At 45.2% G+C, this 18,725-nt stretch overlaps 2 protein-coding genes across 6 annotated transcripts; both read right to left on the minus strand.

Moving 5' to 3' along the window:
* Positions 1 to 1,984: 1,984 nt before the first annotated feature.
* On the minus strand, positions 1,985 to 6,805 carry vamp8 (vesicle-associated membrane protein 8 (endobrevin)). 2 transcript variants are annotated; one of them, XM_027029298.2, is made up of 3 exons: positions 6,269 to 6,805; positions 4,346 to 4,519; positions 1,985 to 4,079 (listed from the first exon to the last, which is right to left on the minus strand). In XM_027029298.2, the coding sequence occupies exons 1-3, from the start codon at positions 6,293 to 6,295 to the stop codon at positions 3,891 to 3,893; spliced, it is 390 nt and encodes a 129-aa protein (XP_026885099.2). In that variant the 5' UTR covers positions 6,296 to 6,805; the 3' UTR covers positions 1,985 to 3,890. The 2 variants fall into 2 exon arrangements, with proteins under 2 accessions (XP_026885099.2, XP_026885100.1); XM_027029299.2 differs by lacking the exon at positions 6,269 to 6,805 and adding an exon at positions 5,361 to 5,492.
* A 289-nt stretch (positions 6,806 to 7,094) lies between these two features.
* ncaph (non-SMC condensin I complex, subunit H) lies at positions 7,095 to 15,304 on the minus strand. Of its 4 annotated transcripts, none has more exons than XM_027029294.2 (18): positions 15,168 to 15,304; positions 14,509 to 14,733; positions 14,329 to 14,419; positions 14,075 to 14,164; positions 13,493 to 13,610; positions 12,897 to 13,048; positions 12,183 to 12,372; positions 11,868 to 11,947; positions 11,370 to 11,578; positions 10,756 to 10,901; positions 10,566 to 10,672; positions 10,029 to 10,148; positions 9,781 to 9,888; positions 9,349 to 9,492; positions 9,076 to 9,186; positions 8,462 to 8,538; positions 8,068 to 8,143; positions 7,095 to 7,516 (listed from the first exon to the last, which is right to left on the minus strand). In XM_027029294.2, the coding sequence occupies exons 2-18, from the start codon at positions 14,718 to 14,720 to the stop codon at positions 7,457 to 7,459; spliced, it is 2,091 nt and encodes a 696-aa protein (XP_026885095.2). In that variant the 5' UTR covers positions 14,721 to 14,733; positions 15,168 to 15,304; the 3' UTR covers positions 7,095 to 7,456. The 4 variants fall into 4 exon arrangements, with proteins under 4 accessions (XP_026885095.2, XP_026885097.2, XP_026885094.2 ...); XM_027029296.2 differs by having other exon boundaries at positions 8,462 to 8,535; positions 15,163 to 15,304; XM_027029293.2 differs by having other exon boundaries at positions 15,163 to 15,304.
* Between the last annotated feature and the right edge of the window lie 3,421 nt (positions 15,305 to 18,725).

An 18,725-nucleotide genomic window follows, 5' to 3' on the forward strand; every position in this document is an offset into this window, starting at 1 on the left:
TAGTGGGCTGTCTTCCATGACACAATATATAAGTCGAGCATGCTCAGATATGTCTGGAGACCTGCGTGTCAGAGGGTGGGAAATAAAATTGGGTGTCATGAGCATAGCAGTGGTAATAGCTATGCCATGATAAGATATTATAGCACCAGGAGAAGGAGTATACAAAGAGAAGAGGACCTAATACTGAGCCTTGAGGGACACCGGTGGAGAGTCTACATGAATTGAATGTGGATCCTCTCCATGTCACCTGATAGGACTGAAACCATTTCCATGCAGAGCCAGTCACAAGGCTGGAGAGAGCAGAGAGGATAATGTTGTGGTTTACTGTCTCAAAAGCTGCCGTTTCTCCCTCACTGCTATGAGGGCAGTTTCTGTTGAATGTTCCGGTTTGAACCAGACTGATTGGGATCATGCAGCTGGTTCTGGATAAGGAAAAGGGACAATTGATTGTAAACTGCTCGTTCAAGGGATTGAGAGGAAAGAGGAAAGTGATAACGGTCTGTCATTGGTTATGATGGAGCCATCGAGTGTGACCTTCTTGAGGATTGATACATGTCCAGAGGAGAAGGCTATTAACAACTCTTATTAACAACTATGCCTGTTTTGAATCCCTTGCTAAACTTACTTTTACTCAAGCTTGTTTTGTTATGTTGAAACGTACATATATGAAACCAAAAGTCTTTTTTACAGTGACCAAATTCAGGTTGTTGATGTAAAATATGTTACATAAGCAGGACAATATGAAGCTGTGCTGGCATACTTATTTGAATACTCACTAGTTCACTTCCCTAATTTATCTTAAGATCATTGCTAGAGGGGAATTTGCAAAACTGCAAAAGTGTGTGTCTGTGTGTGTGTGTGCGTGTGTGTGTGTGTGTGTGTGGGGGGGAATCCTATGTTTTGAAATGAACCTGAGAAAAAAAGAATGAAAACAATTGTGAGCCTTACAGAAGAAAACAGGAAGGCATAAAAACCACAGAGTGTGAAAAGTGAAAAGAAAGATAAGCACACCAGAGTTCATTATGGGCTCATTTACCCAGGCAAGCCTACAAACACTTGACGTGTTCATTTTGCTTTGTGGATTTAAAAAAAACCTTACCAGGTAGTGTCTGACGGTACATTTTAGCATTTTGTTGTTTTTGCATTACACACCCTTTTTGTGTTCCAACATGCATTACAATACTTAGAATCACTGTGCTCCCTTTTACAGAAGAACAATGGTAGATTTATCTGCTGGCCCTGGGTAAAACCAGGCTTCCCACACGCATGTCACGGTGTGGAGCATGACAGAGCAGAGCCTTTGACTTAACATTCAGTCACAGTTGGCATTGGGCCAGTCCTCACGTGGCTTAAGTGAGCAATGCTCCATCATTCCAGTACCACAGAACTGCTTCAGAACCGGCACGAGTACTTGTTCTTGTCCGGAACACTCTGAGGACACCCAAAGTGTGTGTGTGTACATGTTTTTTTGTCTCCCTCTTGTGGCGGGCGTAGCTCACTGCAAGCATTTGGAAACGTGACTCAAGAGCATGGATTGCATGATTTACTTACGTTTGCTTGATATTTTTCCTTGATTTCGGCTTACAAAATTTGTGTGGTTTTATGTTCCAAGTCTTTTTTATACTACAACTGCCCAACCTCTCTGTTCATCATTTAGAATTAAACAGGCTGTTTGTTACAGTGCACCTACAATTAATATAGGATAAATAAGCTCCGTGCTGACTGGTTAGCCTGTATGGAAACGCCGAAACATTCCTGAGAACTGTAATACAAGTGGGCGGGGCCAAACAGTTGTAGGCCAAATGGACGGAGATATGTAAATGAGCTCGTTCTGGTGACGTCAGAGAGACAGATTTCAAAACAGCCTGTTTTACTGGTAGAGTGAACAGTGTGCATTTTTATATTAGTTCCAAATGATCAAAATGAATCATTTCATGTAACTTCAAAACTACTTCATTGTGTCAATAAAGCAAAGGAAATTCAGTTTTCCATGATAGGGTCCCTTTAATCAGAAAAGTGTACAGGTTTCTAGATCATTGTGGCATACTCAAAATAATCTGAGTAGCCAAATCATAACAATAAATGTCATCACCACATTTATATTGCATTATACAGACAGGAATGTGAAAAAAAATAACACTTACACATTCATGACACATCAAATATTTATTTCTAGAAATCTCACTTAACTTCCATATTGCATTTTCTTCCAGTTCTACATTTGTATGAAAACCTCAGCAGATCCAGTTCAGCACTAAATCAAAGCTAAAGGTTTTTATAATCAAACCCATTTTTGAGCAGGCACAGAGTTACTCAATTATTATTACTCATAATTATTAGTATTCATAATTATTGCATAATATTTTATTTTTATTATAATTTTTCATGATTTGCGACAAGGACAGACACCTAAACAGCTTAGTAAAGAATAGGAATAAAGCAAATAAATAAACTAACATGCAACACTAGCATCAACATAAACTACATCACAATATCTGAGCAAATATGCCAACAGAAGAACCACTTAAACTATTTACAAAGAGCCAGTGGCCCTTTGACCTCTCCAGACCTCCACTGGGGGGAGGGGGGGGCAGTTTCCCAGAAAGAACATACCAAAGGGCAGGGGGATTCCCAACGGAACATACCATGCCGAGTCTGTATCCGGGACTGGGCCTAGTACAGCTTCACGATAGTCATCGGCTGCTCGGCCACTATCACTAGTGAGGTTTGCCATGCAAACTACAACTAAAAAAAAAGAAAATTCTGAACTGTCAAAGCATGACATTTGTTCCAGATGTAATCATTTAAATCAGTGACCGTTTGCCACCCTCAGAAGGCAAGAGGTCAGATAGGGGAGCTGGTTCCTTCATAGCACTGAGGACGAAGGAAAGGGTAAGAACACCAGTGACTAGACAAGATTAAAAACAAATATTTTCCCCAGAGCAGGAAGACATTTAGTCAAAGTATTGCAGTATTGTTCATGTTGATTTTAACTTTGTCTTCCCAGAAGTCACCTCAGTATACAGCACACACCAACAGCTCAGAGGGAGGACAAAAAAATGTGTTCCAAGAAGCTAAAACTACAGACACCTGTGCATGTTTCATCCAGTAAAACATTATGTTTAAGACACAGTCAGGCTTGTGTGGACCCTCTGAAGCGTTGCACGCAGAGGTAAACGGTCCCGCTGGTCTCCATGGAGATCCACAATCATATTGCAACTGCACAGAAAAAAAAAAGCTTTCTACTCCAACACTGTGGACAGCAATCAGCTGAACTGAACTGCCAGCTTTCTGACTTAAACTACACCAAAAAAATCTGGCATTCGGAGTTAATTCAAATCTTTAAAGCCCAAATTCATGGTCTAAATTCTGGTCGATTTCAATACGCAAAACACTTCCCTCAAAATGCTAATGTTGCTAAGGCTGCATAAGAGTGAATGGGGGCCAGTTAGCAATGCTAATGTGGCCCCGTTATCCTTCATTAACCACGGTCTTGTTGCCAAGTCCTGCTCCCAAGCCTCTGCTCAAAGGTGCAAACGTCACTGGGGCAACCGTGGCAACTAGTCGTTTGAATAAAATGTGCAAAAGTAACATTGTGTATATTATTTAAAACCAGCATACAGACTGTGCTTCTGTGGAGGGGCTTGTTGACTGTGGAGGGGAGGGGTGTGTCTATGCAGGACAGTTACATAAAACCTGCAGGTAGGTCATGTGGCACTCTAGGGGAGGCCATGCCTCTGTGGGCGTGGTCTGTGTGTCTCACAATAACGTCAATATGGATGGGTGACGTCAATATGGATGGGTAACGTCAATATGGATGGATTCGCATGTGTATTCAAGGTGTTTATGTATGCGTATGGATGAGTGTGTGTGTGTGTGCGTGTGTGTCCTCAATTGTGAGGGGGTGGTACGGTGGGTAAGGGGGGGGCAGGAGAGCTCGTTGGAATGACCCCGGTGGCCAGCAGGACGATGATGAGGATGATAATGACGACGACCACGATGATGAGCACAATGATCTTCACGTTCTTCCACCAGAAGGCGCGCGCCACCTTCTGCGACGTGTGCTTGAAGTTCTGTGCCTGTAGGAGATGGGACACACACACACACACACACACACACTCGTTTTCTGCTAGAATATCTGTTACTATTTGGGGTATTTCCATCAACTTAACCAAGAGACAATCTTGAATAAAAAATAAACAAAAAGCCCAACTGGGGGTGGGGGGTGGGGGGGGGGGGGGGTAATCTGGTCCAGCCAAACATTCCCTTGTTTTTCATCATCACGGTAACATCTGGTGTCCACCAGCAACCCACACCTACAGACGCATCTCCGTCTCAAGCTTACCCCGGCCTGCAGGTCCTCGGACTTGTCCATGAGGTCGTCGAGGCGATCGCCGCGGGCCAGGATCCGGTCAACGTTCTGGGTCATGATGTCCTTCACACCGTCCACCTGCGACTGCAGGGCCTTCACACGGTCCTGCTCCTCCATGGGAGGCTCAGCGGCTGCTCCCCCCTGCTCCTGTGTGGACGGGAGGCGGAGCAGAACGGACCATCAGCGCGCCACTTGCTTGCCTGGCCGGGGTCACGCTTTAAGGCAGTAATGCTGATTCATTACGGGGTGAAAATGAGCATTTAGAAAGCCGCATCCAGGAGCCCTCATTTAAATGGATCCCAAAATCTGCTCCACTGAAGCCTAAAGAGCTAATATCTGATTTTAAGCAGTCACTGATGGAAATGACTTTCAAACTGCTAAAAACAGCAGAGGCATTGCCAAATATAAAACTAGCACATTGTTTCATAACCTCTAAACTAGTGAACCATGCTGGCTGCTGGCCCCACTCTGCGATTACATCAATTACCACATGCATTGTTTACAAGTCACACGTATTGTGTTTACAGCCCCTAATGGCCAACACAGATCGGTTATACGCAAGTCTCCGGAGGTCAAAAATAAACCTGCACGGATGTAATTAAGTCACGCCAACTCGGCAAGGTAAGAAGAAATGGCAAACAGCAGGAATGCCTGCTATTAGGAGCACCGAACAGAGAGAAAAGCATGACTTGGGTTATGGCTCAATCAAAAAAACAAAAAAAAAACACCCTTTACTGAGATAGAGGCTGTCACCCAGCAGATGAACGTCAACATACAAACTTACACTCTTTCAGAAGCGTTAATACACAAGTGTTACCAATGAAGGGGAAAGAAAATGTGTGAGAACGTGTGAACGTTTTTCTTATGAGTTTCACAGCAAGCCGAAGTGCAACAACACAACAGTTTGGCGAAGATCACTCGCTCACATGTAAAGGTGAACTTTCAGAACACCTGAGAAACAGTAGCTTAAAAAGGCAGCATCATTTACCGGATCTGTAGCATCATACAAACTGTCCAGATAAGCTTTGTGAGAGAACATATCCGGATCTAAAATACCAGGTAAGGTAACCAGGTAACCAAAGGCTCCGCTACGTCACTGAGTATCCCCTACCTCCAGCTATTTGAGTGTGTGTGTGTGTGTTGCATGCCACAAGGCCCACAGAATGGCAGAAAGCTATCAAGTATCATCTAACACCGAAAGCAAATAACTACATTTCACAACATTATAGATAATTGAATATAATGTCAAATATGTTAAGAACTGGTCAGCTGGTTGCTGGTAACCTATTCAAACCCAAAACCGAAATGGAGGTCTGATTACATGTACATGGCCAACACACTGCCGTTTCAGGGAGGTTGTGGAGGTGGGGTGGTTCCTGTGTACAGTTCTGTTTGAGGTTTCATTACTTCAGCACCAACGGTTAATAACGACTTGTTAAGTCATCACTTTATGAAACTTTGTGAAAATTCAACCAGTGGAAAAGCTACATGCTTTTTATACTGGAGTTAACAGGCAAACTCAGCATCTGATGTCCAATCCACCTGAGCAAACAAATCTTTCCGATAAAAGCGTCATACGTTTACCTTCAGTAAATAGTTTCCTATAAGGATACAGTGGCAGCTATTTGATATCAACGTCAATCGACGGAAAAATATCTTAAAGAACCCTGGAGTAGAAAACAGGAACTTTCTGCCTAACCCGTATAACCAGCTGCGCTTCGCCTTCTCCGCGTCAGCCACCATCAACACTCTGAAGCTGCTGTTGAACTTATTTCTTTAGCAGACAGCCTTTAACAAGAGATTTATTTCGTTTCCTTGGTCAGTTTGCGTAAAACGTTAAGAAAAATACCATCTACAATTCCCATGAAGTCATTTCAAAGCTCATTTGTCACTCACCACGCTATTCGGATCTCCGAGTCCCATGTTCGAAACAAACAGTTCACCGCAGATTCAACCAGAAAAACGCATTAAACGCCAACCTTATGTTTTTGTAATGAAGGTCTAAAATGTCTATCGGGTCTGGTTAAAACTGCCGAGGGCCAGCGCCGCCGTCCTGTCCCGAGCTTCCTGCTTCTGGCTGTTTTGTTCTCTTCCTCGTCCACACGTTCTCTCGCCCTTCGCCGAGCGGAGCGGGTGCGCGCCCCCGGGCCACCGCTAGGGGGCGCGACGGGTCGCCTCCCAGACCAACCTGCGCGAATCGTGTTCGCCTTCTGCTTTCATGAGCGCCGCGGTCGTCCGGCGTTTTCTCGTTTGGTTGGTCAGCGTGGCTCTGTACGAAGTCTTCAGCTGCACATTTTAATATGACGCGCCAGTGCACCTGCGAAAGCAAGCGGATCTGAGGCGTGCACGTCTCCACTCAGCCCAGTACGCCCGTGGCGCATTCCAGATGGTTCCAGCGAAGACCTGCCTTGCTGCTTCGAACACAAAAGCGCAGAAAGCTCGCTGCTCATTTCGTGTGGAAGTTTAAGGTGAACTCCACCCAGCTCATTCCGGCCCTGCGGTGCACTCAGCGTCACCTGACGCGTTGACGTCACCTTCTCCCTTTGGTCCTTTTTTTTTTTGGCACCCAGTGTTTTGAAGGAACACCACCGTTTGTAAAGCTATGCTCTAAACTACGCGAAACACTCAAGCCTTTGCACAATTAACACTCTGCCGTTCTCTGAAGGGTTTTAATGATCCATCATTAATATGGTCTATGAGGAATAAACAATAATGAGACCGATTGGAAGAAACAGGTGTGTCCAGTTTAATAAAAAGCGAGAATACAAATACTATCCACCCTGTTCGTTTACAATTTAGGAGACAAAGCCATGATCTCAAACGGAACATTTTCACTTCATAATATTAAAGGCCGTGAAATGTTAACATTCCTGCCTCTTTTTATTTACCTAGTCCAAACATACTATAAAGCTTTCTTTTCTATTCACAGTAAGACAGCATTTATTACTTTAAAATGGAAAAGGGGAGTTACAGAGAAGTAGATAATTTGTCATATAATACAACTCACACTGTACATTGTTAAAAAGCATTCATATTAAAATACCTTTAAAAAAAAAAGAAAGAAAACAAAAGTTGCATGCGCCTTCAGTGTCCTTGTTTGATGACGATATCAGACATGTCATCCACTTTGTGAAGCTCCAGGTTCTGTTAGTGGGAAAACAGGAGAAAGCCACGCTTTATAAAACACTGGTTCTGTTCTGAACCTGGCCTTAGATAGACCCAACTCAAAACCATTTTCCACCCACACACACACACACACACACACACACACACACACACACACACACACACACACACACACACACACACACACACACACACCTCGTCCATGTGTGTAACAGTGGAGAGTGTGCCATGTTGCCACGCACAGTTTAACAGTCACCCTCTGCCTGCTATTCGCTGGTGGATTTCTGACCATAGGACCCCAGCTGATTGGACTGCATTTGGGTGCTGACCCAACCCAGCGTGGATGCGGCTGTGGCCGTGGAGCTGGTCTACCATCCCAAACTACGCAATAGCAGCCCTCTGCTCAGAAAGCGACGGCCCGTACAGGGACACGGGACGGCCGAAACGAACTGTGATTGGCAACAGACGTGCGACCTTAACCGCACGTGTACAAGGTGTTTCATATAAAGCGCCTGATGGGTACAGACTTATCAGTGCCGATGGTGCTGAACGCTGACCGGTGGACGCACCTTCTCGTTGGCTAGATGCAGAAGGGCAACAAACGCAAGAGGCACAGACAGGTTACTGGCCATGGTGGACGGCAGCCTGCAACGAGAAGAGGAGGAGACGCGACGTCATTCCACTGCCTGAATGAATATGGCTGACACTGTAAAGGCCAGAGCTGCTCTGTTGATTAAAACATGCAGGAGCCCTCTACAGGTGTTGTATTGGTTGACAGATCAAGAGATAGATTGATAAGATGGAAAGAATCATCGTGTACAGCTGAGCCCTGATGCTGGAAACATGGTTTAAGTCTCAGTTGTGCCAATACAAACACGTGACTGAGCATCACAGAAAGTTGATCTCCAACACACACACACGCACACACATGACCAAAGACACGTGCTGCAGCATGTGAAGCACCTCTGTAGGAGGGTCCGTGTGGACTGGCTGAAGGACTTTTCACCTGCTACTTCTGTAGGCACCTCATTCTCCACCTGCTTAGAGAGGCGCGCGCACGCACACACACACGCACGCGCGCACACACACACGCGCGTGCACACACACACACACACAAGGATCAGAATCCTAGCAGCAGACAGTATTAGAAATACATGGGAGTGAAGGGCAAAATTCTCCCAAAAGACCACAGGGACTAGACACACCTTTATCTAGTGGAGGCTGATTTGCTTTTGGGTTGAAAACTACAGTACTTTCTACATTGATATGAAAAAAAGCTAACTAAGGATAAGCTGGCTGATGTTAGTAGAATGTCAGCTGAAAGGTTATCCAGGCAAACCAACAAACCAAGGTACTGCCTCTCCATTACACTACGGCCAGGGTTATTTTCTACAATCCATATCACAAAATGGCCTCATACATGTGTAAAATTCACCTGAATTTCAGTCCAACCCTGCAATTTGCAAACGTGGCTAGTTTCAAATCGGATGTTTACACGAGCGTGCGCGTACGCGCAGAGCAAGAGAAAGCGCGAGAGAGTGGGAGCGAGGGAGCGAGGGGCCGGGGGGTAAGCGCACCGAGGCTGGCTTCTCTGTGCTGTGGGTCAGAAGGGTCCACATGCTGTTCTTCAGTCTCTTCATGTCCATCTTCTTGGCCGTCTTGGCATAATTAATCTCGATGATGTTGACCTGGCGCACAGACACAGAATGTACACTCGGCTAATCTTTCTGGTGCAGGACCGCTAGCAGCTGGTCTACCAACGCGTAGTAAAAACTACATGCACCCACGGGCACTTTTTGTTTATTTGTGTTTATGTTTACTGGAAATGACCCAGACGACCCTGCTCCTACCTTGTGGGGCTCGGGAACCAGGCAGTCTTCCCCGTATGTGGAGATGCCGTTTGGGTCAAAGGTCAAGGGGTTCAGCCTGTCAGCCACCGGCTGAGTCTCATCTGATACCGTGAAGCCTTCAGCATCATCATCACTGTCCCCAGCCTACAGGCACACAGACAGGTGACCAGGGGTGTAGCACCCACCCACCCAAATATATATTCAAAGAACATAAAAGAAGCATCAGTTTCACTTCTGGTGGACTGGTGTTAAAAGAAGCAGTACTGAACAGCAGCAGAGAGACCCGTGTGTGGCACTGTGCAAAGCTCTCTGAAAGCAGAAGTCTCCAGTCCAGGAGAGTGGTGATCAGTTGGCAGACCTCAGTCAACCTGTGAGTGCTATCAGGACTGATAATGGGTTTCACCTTGGTAAAGGAAATGTGTTTGTGTGTACCTGCAGCCCTGGGCAGAAGTTGGCAGTGTCGTTGGCATTGTTGTAGTCGTACTCTCCAATTTCTTCACTCAGCTCACCGGACAACCTCTTCTTCTCTACTGCACTGAGCTGCAGCACAACAGCATTGCAATAAAGGCCATCAGAACAGACGCATGAAGGTGGCACTCCAGACGCAAGCTCAGTCCTTCCATTATGGGTAATTAAACTGGTAAAACAGTAATATACACAGCAGTGCATGGAGAAGTCACCATGGAGAAGGGCTTGAGGTTGAGTTGGGAGAGGTTGCTAAGCGGATACTGGAAGTCCGACGGCAGCGTGGTTTTCTTATTGGTGCTGTTCAGGGCGGACCTGCTGATGGTAGTCGCTGCCTGGAAGCAACAAGGCTAGCGTAAGTAATCCGAGTTAATGAGAAAACGAGAGACAGAGAGGAAACGAGAGAGGGAAAGATATGAGAGGAGAGAGAAAGAAGCAAAAGAATACCACACAGGGAGTAGAGAAATATAATCACCCTTCAAGTTTTGGGATTTGTCTGGGGTTTCTCAAGAGGTCACCGTTACCGTGGAAACCTTTGACAGTGACTAAGCACTTTTCAGCATTTACTTCAACCACAGTAACACAGTTAGGACATTTTGCTCCCCACCCCCCACATTATTATTAATCCAATTTTGATTAAACTCGTTTAGTAGAAGGTGGCCCATCTGTGTTTCCATGCAACAGAGCTGTAATTGAGCAGACCGAGTGGAACTGGCCACAGTGCTTTCATGAACTTGTGAGTGCGAGCTTACTCTGGTTGTGCGGAAGTAGTTGTGGAAGTGAATATCTTCACTGAAGTCGATGACCAAGGGGCTTTTTGGTGCTCGTTTTTTCTGTTCCTTCTCTGGCTTGTGATCCTCTACAAGAGAAAGAAATTCGCTCCAAGTTCATCGGTGTGTTCAGCTTTTATCTGTTGTAATCCACGCTAGCATTTGAACTTACGTTTGTGTGTGGGCTTGAAGAGCCAGTAGCCTGGGCCGACCCAAGTGGCCATGGTACGGGGGCTGAAGTATGAGTACTCCCTGGGCTGGTCAGACAGCTGAAGGCACATTGTGGTGATATCAGCCTCTCCGATAGGTATAACCCCCCTGCGTAGAAACACCGTACACTTTGTGTCACATTCAGGGAGCCAGGCATCCTGAAGAAAGCCTCTCTGAGCTCAAGGGGGATGTTTACTGACAACAGAATGACCAAGCGCTGCAGACTTGTATCTTGACCTGACTGTGAATGTGACCTGCACCATGCAGTGTGAGTGAAGAATTCAAGTGATCTGGCATAAGAATGTGCTTGCAGTGTGCTTAGAGACATGGCAAGTTGTGTTGTGGGTCATACCCATGGCCAAATTCTCCCCAGAGGTCTTAATGCAAATGCCGATGAAGTGCTCTGTCTTGTTAGCCAAACATGGCACATTTGCGCACTTACGGCTAAGCATGCACATGCATTCCAAGTGCCCTCACTACACAAAAGGTAACACTAAAGGTTAAAACCAACAGGAAGCATTTAACACTACACCAACGCATTAGCCCTGGTAAAACGGTCATCACTTGTCCTCTCACCGTCCTTTTGCGGGGCTCATCCGCGTGCAAGCGTCTGTGTGCTCGCCGAGCCCCTCGCCGCAGTCACCATGGCGACCCTCGTCCTCGTCTGCGTCGAAGTGGTCGCCGAGGCTGGGCACCTCGCCCTCGTCCGGCTCAACGTCGGCATTGACGTCGAACGCGTGCTCGCCCCGCTTCATCTTCTCCAGCAGCTGATTCAGGCTGGTACCCTGCAGAGCGAGTCATTTGAGCGTGAGCAGACACCACCTGACACCCCATCTCACATGTGTTCGGTTCTTACAATGGACCTTTGGTGGGTTGAGGTGGCTCAAACTAGCTCGACCGCAAGATCTGTGGAAAAATGAGCTGGCTAGGAATTAAGACGACATCACCATGCTGTATAACATCTTCAGGACTAAAATATGAGTTTTGTTTGGACAATCAAAAACAGAGAGTTCTCTCCATGTGACACATGCAGAATTCCCCTTTAACTGATTAGTAAATGAACTCTTGCTTTACCTGGTCAGGTGTCCACTGGGTGAAGGAGAAATCCTGCAGAGATGGGCAGATAACCCTGTCTTCTAGGGCCTTTAGACTAGCTATGGGTTTGGGAAAATAACACACCAATAAGTACATGTGAACATCAAACAGAGACTGAAATTCACAGCTCAGAAATCGACTGAGCAAAAGAACTGGAGGAAAACAATTAAAACCAAACAAATATAAAACCACCTATTAAATATACATTTATGTAAGACAAAATAGTACCCAGGAAGCACATGAAAAAGCACTTTTGCTTCCACCAGGCTCATCCCCCGAGCGTACATGGCGTACCTGCGAATGGCGAGGCGGGCATGTTCTGTGCGGGGGCATGCGGGCAGGGCTCCCGCGTGCAGAGCAGTGTCAGGTGGGAGGGGAATCGCAGCTCGCAACGGCTGTCCTCGCTGGAAAGCACAGACAGGAACACGCCGGCTGTGCTGTTCTCATCGAACGACGCCGCCATGCGCTGGAACATGGGGTCCACCTGTACGAGGAGACACACCGTGGCTTTTAAGAGCATGCAGGGGATTTAGTTTGAACTGGCAACATGCGATGGATTTGTGAAACAGTTACAGGTAATCATCACAACCAATGAAACCTGAGACAATATTTGCTCCTGGAATGCAAGCACAGTCCATATGTTTCAACAACACAATGTTTGCTCCTAGTTTCGAAGAGCCACAGCTCATTCCAGCTCCATCAGCCTGGCCTGGTTATATTAGACATGTATGGTTAGGGAAAGTGAACTGGGCAGTGCAGTCACCCTAAAGGATGTAGGCTGGAGAGTACTATTGTACTGAGCACAGCCCCAAGACACTAAATCCTTGTACTTCTGAAGTCCCTGGAGATTTTTTCACACTACCTTTATCATGGTGTCGAGTACGATGACACAGTGGCCAAAACACTGAGATATGTGTTCAGTATTGAAAACACTAAACAAATAAAACACCCACCCTGGACTTGGTTAGCATTCAACAGCCATTCTTGGAGACCCGTCATTAGATTTACCTCACACTTCATCTCAGCCTCAGAGAGATTGATGTTGTTCAGGTTTTGCTCCACTGTCTTCTTGGGTGGTCTTTTCCTGGGGGCCTGCCTGGCGGCCGTCTGCTCACTCAGAGTACTCTCCACTGACTCTGCCTCCTCCGTCCCCTCCGGACCTGGGATAATCACATCAACAATGTCACCCCACATGGTACCTTTAATGTCACTGGACCACACGTCTCACTGGCATTACATGGACACTTAGTGCGATTGTCTTTCAAATTTCCAAAACACATCAGGGGTTCACTGAAATTTGATGTGAAACGGTAAAATACTGGTCTGCATTTGAATGCCCCCTCAGGATATTTCCAACAACTGTGATTACTAAGGATGCTCATATATTCATGTAGGAAATGTGAAAGCTGATTAACAAACTAAATTGAGCAACCTCATTAAATATATGAATATCCCCTCAGCGCACACACACACACAGTGCATGCACACACATACAGCCTCTCCTTAAGGAACATGGGTATCCTACCAGCTTAAACTAAATCTGCTAAAAATTCCTTTGATGTGCAGACCGCCAAACCCACCCACACACACACACACACACACACCCTCTTTTGGCTTGGTCTCTGAGCCCAGACCACCCAACACTCTGTAGGCATCTGCATGGACCGCATCTACCCTCACAGCATAGATCTTAGTGCTGGCATCCAGAGTTCCTGCAGCCACCTGAACACATACACACAGTCTAGTTCAACAATACATACTGCAACAGATTCTACAGCACTATAGCAGCTTTTAAACAAAAACATAATAATAATAATAATAATAATAATAATAATAATGATGATCACTATTATTATTGTTAATACAAATGTTCATTTTGAGCCTAAAACCTTACAGTGCTTTTCATATTGAAATTTTAAAGAGTCTACATGATAAAGTATAAGAGTGAAATAATATTACCTGCATTTCTATTAACAAATTAAATAAATAAAATAAAGTAATACAAGAAGTCAAGCTGTGCATATCTGTATTACACATGCCACTGCTACTGGGCTGTAGAATTGTTTTGAGTGAGAACACACAAAAGGTCAAGTATCCTGTAAAAAGGCAGAAGTGAACAATGTGCAACACACCACCAATCTTGATCAATGCAAGCGAACACATGCGGTGCATGGTCGAAAAACTACCTTGAAGTTAAGCTCAGAATCTTTCTGCTTGAGAATGTCAGCCATATAATCAATGAGGTGCAGACCAAATGCATTCTTTGTGGTGATTTTCTGCACAAAGGAAAAACAAACAAACAAACGGTATCGCTCACACACAACTAAACACACCCGAAAGTAAAATAAATAGATGACAGCTCGGATGGTAAGTACAACTTCCCTGGTATGTTGACCGAGCTGCGCAGGTTGAGGCCTGATGATCACACGCCTTCACTTACGTTTTCGGTCGATAGTTTGATGCATGTGGAATAATGCTCAGAGATCTGGGCAGATGACAGCTTCGGTACTGCGGCAGGGGTCCCTGTGCCACTGCAACAGCAAAAATGACAACCCCAATGAAACGAAATGGACACGCAACGCGAGGGCTGACCCGACGGATTTTTGACAGCTAACCTAACCTGTAAGGCGCGGCCTCGCTGATGGACGTGTCCCCGACTGCGTGAAGGTCTATAACTTTAGACCTGCGCCTCTGACGCCGCTCCTGCTCGTCGTCGTTACCTTGGAAAGATCCCAGGAGCGGCGTGCTCGCTGCAGACAGGCTCGTTTTGTGCCCCGGTGCCGGCGAAGACCACTGTCGGGGCCGGGAGGTCGGGGTGTTGACCGCACTCATACCGTTCTGCGGACTGAACGGTTACCAATAAAACACTGGAAGAAAAACTTTGCCATTTAATTTAGATAGCCAGCTAGCTAATGTAGACAACGGTAAAATAAAACACAAATGGAGAAAATTATTGTTGCAGCTAAATAGGTTAACTTGTTTGTATACATCGACGCTAGCTAGCACTTAAAGTAAACATGCAGCTGGCGGGCTTGCAAATTAAACAGTGACCTTTAACTTTACGCCAGCTAGGTCAGGAAACCGAAGCTAGCTAACGTTTCGACACTTTTGATAAAAGTTTTATTAACGTTTAAGCAGCGAAAACTAACGTCTTGGCTAACAGCCAGGTTTGAAGCTACCTAACGTTAGCTAGCTAGATAAAGCAGCTAGCTAGCAAGCTAACTCAAAAACAATTTAGCCGGAACAAAAGACAAATATAGTGCTCGGAAATTACCGTACGCGATGGCTCAAGCAGAAAATATGACGGGTAATTTCAAACAAGCTTACTGAAAACAATAAGATATTGTAAATACAATATCCTAATAGCCGAAAACGTCCGTAGCACGGTCTCGTTTGAAAATTAGCGCCTAACGGTTACCACGTCATACGCATGCAGTAACGCAGTACGTCGAATTCACGCGCCACGCCTGGAAAAGGATGCCGACGTAGGATCGGCTATCCGAACTTTAATTTTGTCTTTTTTTTACATTTTTCCAATTTAAAAGTATCAGAATACAAAAATGGGGTTGTAGTTAGTACTTTTTAATCTAGAAAGCTTGATTAGGCTTAGATTTAGACAGCTAAGAAATGGCTTGTGGCGTTTTTGAATATTATTAAATGAGTCTACTTCATGGGGGAAATGAGAATAATCTTGTTAAACGAATGACTTTACCACAGTGTTTACAATTTGATTTGGTATATACTTGGCGGATTCTAGATTTAGAGTTTCTCATAAAAATAAAGTTTAACACTTTTATTCATAGTTTGCCACACGATGGCAGTAAAGTTGTATAAAAAAGACTATTTATACCCTTCACTGTCAATTCTTACAGGAATAATTCCCCCACTATACCTCAAACAAGCAATTCAAGGCGTGCTTCAAATTTAGATTCAGAGGATGATGCTAAAACTTTGATTAAGAAATGGCCATCCACCCTACGTTTAAATAAGAGTTGTCTTCGATCTTATTAAATTTAGTATCTTTCTGGTACAAATATTGTCAACGTCTGATGTAGTGTTCCACTGGTTTTCTATGGAAGATTTTGTTTAAACATCTTACATCTTTCTGTTGGGTTAGAAGTAGAATTAACATGGAGTTCCCATGGAGTTTCAAGGAGTGTGCAGTGTTATTTGTGTCATCTTTACTAGGCAACTGTGTGTGTGTGTGTGTGTGTGTGTGTAAGCTGCAGACTGAACAATACTGGAAAAGCATATGGTAAAAGGAGACATCACACAACAGAAATACCCAGTGGCCACTGAACCTGAGAACAAATCACAGCAACAGGGCCCAGTAACCCTCATGCTAGCAGATGCCCAAGACAGGGTATCAAATATGAAGTGCTGGACAGCTTCAGGCCCTAACATGGTCCACGCCCACTGGCTGTAGAAGCTGCCTGCACTCCATGAGCGCCTGGCAGCAGAAATGAACCAGCTGCTAATGGATGGAACCCACCCTGAGTGGCAAACTGCAGGCCAAGCAGAAGGCCTGATCCTGAAGGACCCCCAGAAAGAGGGCAATCACATCCAACCACTGGCTGGTAACCTGCCCCTGTAAAACACGGAGGCTCCTGTCAGGCATTGTGGCTGAGATGAGTAGGCACATGGCTCCGTACATGAGTGGGCCCCAGAAAGCCATTGGCAAGAACACCAAAGGAGCCTGTAAGACCAGACAGACCAACCTGTGCACTGCCTGGATTGACTTCAAGAAAGCCTAGGATTCAGTGCCCCACACATGGATCCTGGAATGCTTGAGGATATGCCCTGTCCCCACTGCTGTTCTGCATTGGCCCGAACCCCCTCAGTGCAATCATCTCCGCTACGGAGTAGCTACGGGTACTGGCTACAAAATGGAGCAACCGTCAGTCACCTCCTCTATGTGGCTGACATCAAGTGTGTGTGCCAGAAGTGAACGAGACATTGACTCACCAATCCATCTCAAGAGGATATACAGCAACAACACTGGAATGTCATTCGGATTGGATGAGTGTACTCGGATGCTTACAAAGACGGGAGGTAGCTAGAACTGAAGGCATTGTACTATTAGATGGTAAACCTAACAAATGTTAAGAGCAGCAAGTACCTTGGAATCTCACAGGCAAACGGGAATCATTAAGAGGCCACAAGGAAAGCAGCTACAGCCAAACACCTAAAACTGGTGAGGCAAGTCCTGAGAGGTCAGTTGAATGGGAAGAATGAGATCCAGGCTATCAACACCTGCGCTCTACTGGTCAGTAGGTACCCTGCTGGCATAATACGCTGGCCTAAGAAGGAGACAGAAGCCACTGACCTCAATACAAGGAAATTCCTCAGAATTTATTTAGGGTTTCATCCCAAATCCAGCACTCTGGGACTGTACACTAAGTGCAAGGAGGCAGGCTGAGAACTGGTGAGCATCAGAGCCACGATCCAGGATGAAGCCATCAAGATCCAGGAGTGTACCGGGATGACGGCCCTGAGTGATGGCATGCTTATTGAGTACCGCGGACAGCAGAAATCCATGGGGAACGGGAATGAGCAACCGATGATCTCTACCCTGATTGGAGCATCAACGGCATCACTCTCACTAAGAACCAGTTCCACTTCGTGTTGTTCTTTGTCTTCACAGCCTCTTTGGAATTTTGTCAAAGTCACCTTGTTCGATTTCCAAGCTTATTAGGAACTCCAGGTCAGGGATTAGCTGCTTTGATCAGGGTAAGAGCCAATTAATTTTTATCCTTAATACCAGAGGGCGGGTATACAGATCTGCACAGTAAAAGCATCTCCCCAGTTTGTCCATCCTAATCACTAACTTATCGAAAAAGCCATATAGTCTGAGTCTTCAAGTCTTATTATCCAAAATTTTAGATTGTGAGAACAGACCCAATTTCAGCTGCTTTGCTATGAGTGGCTAATGGTGCTTGTGAAAATGAGGAGCAGACTAATGTGGAGGAGAAAGTGCATGTCTTCATTTTCAAATAGTTTTTTCTTTGGGTTTCATTTGTGAATGTCAAAAATCGGACACATCAGTGCACAGCGGATCAAAGACGGATTAAAACTTCACAATCAAACACCTGCGGCATCGTCAAAGATAAACTTTTTAGTTCAAGTGAAGCAGCATATGCTGTTTTTAGACAGGAATTTTAACAAGCTAAACAATTACTGCACACTATAGCTGTAGCTTTAATGGATTGGTGCTGGTAACAAATAGCCAGAGAAGCAGCCAGCCAATAATGAATATTGAAATCAAGCGTCCTCTCTGGACTTTCACTTCAGATCATTTACATTCTTAGGACTGGAATTTCTCACGTTTGAATAATATTGTGTCTTCAAATTTTCGATAACATCTTTCAATTAAACTTTATTCATTGGCAACCCTTGTGAGACCACGGAACCTGCAGCGTGGCACTGTGGATACACAGTCCTGGTTTAGTGCAGATAAACCTCTTTCATATAAGCTTTACCACTGAATTTACTACCAGAACATGTTAAATGGATCTGTTCTATGCCTCGCTGGGTGTCCTATTCAGAAAACCAATTCTGAATCGGTATGTTAAACACAGTGCTTCTGAATTGGTATGTTAAACACAGTGCTTCTGAATCGGTATGTTAAACACTGTTGTGTTCAAAATCAGCAGTTCACTTGTCCCCTACCTCGAAGGTTTGCTGAGTGGATTGGGCGTGGAGACGTGAGCAGAAGGTTATGTTTGTTTGTTTATTTATTTGTTTGTTTGTTGTTTGTTTGCTTTTGCTGCAACCAGAGCCTCGCTCACCCTTTGCAGGAAACCCAAGGATGTAGTGCGTGATCCTCCAGCTTTTCAT

The sequence above is a fragment of the Electrophorus electricus genome, chromosome 5 (assembly GCF_013358815.1).
Source record: "Electrophorus electricus isolate fEleEle1 chromosome 5, fEleEle1.pri, whole genome shotgun sequence".
NCBI classification, from domain to species: domain Eukaryota; kingdom Metazoa; phylum Chordata; class Actinopteri; order Gymnotiformes; family Gymnotidae; genus Electrophorus; species Electrophorus electricus.

Bases quoted from the DNA above. Each gene is read 5' to 3' on its own strand.
- vamp8 (XM_027029299.2), bottom strand. From the start codon at position 5,411: ATGTTCTCTCACAAAGCTTATCTGGACAGTTTGTATGATGCTACAGAT. The intron at 4,520-5,360 runs GTAAATGATGCT...CCGTCCACACAG, and splicing joins TGTATGATGCTACAGATCCG to GAGCAGGGGGGAGCAGCCGC. The intron at 4,080-4,345 runs GTAAGCTTGAGA...CATCTCCTACAG, and splicing joins CCGAGGACCTGCAGGCCGGG to GCACAGAACTTCAAGCACAC.
- ncaph (XM_027029294.2), bottom strand. From the start codon at position 14,720: ATGAGTGCGGTCAACACCCCGACCTCCCGGCCCCGACAGTGGTCTTCG. The intron at 14,165-14,328 runs GTAAGTGAAGGC...TCCTTTGTGCAG, and splicing joins TCAAACTATCGACCGAAAAC to AAAATCACCACAAAGAATGC. The intron at 7,517-8,067 runs GTGCGTCCACCG...TCCCACTAACAG, and splicing joins TGCATCTAGCCAACGAGAAG to AACCTGGAGCTTCACAAAGT.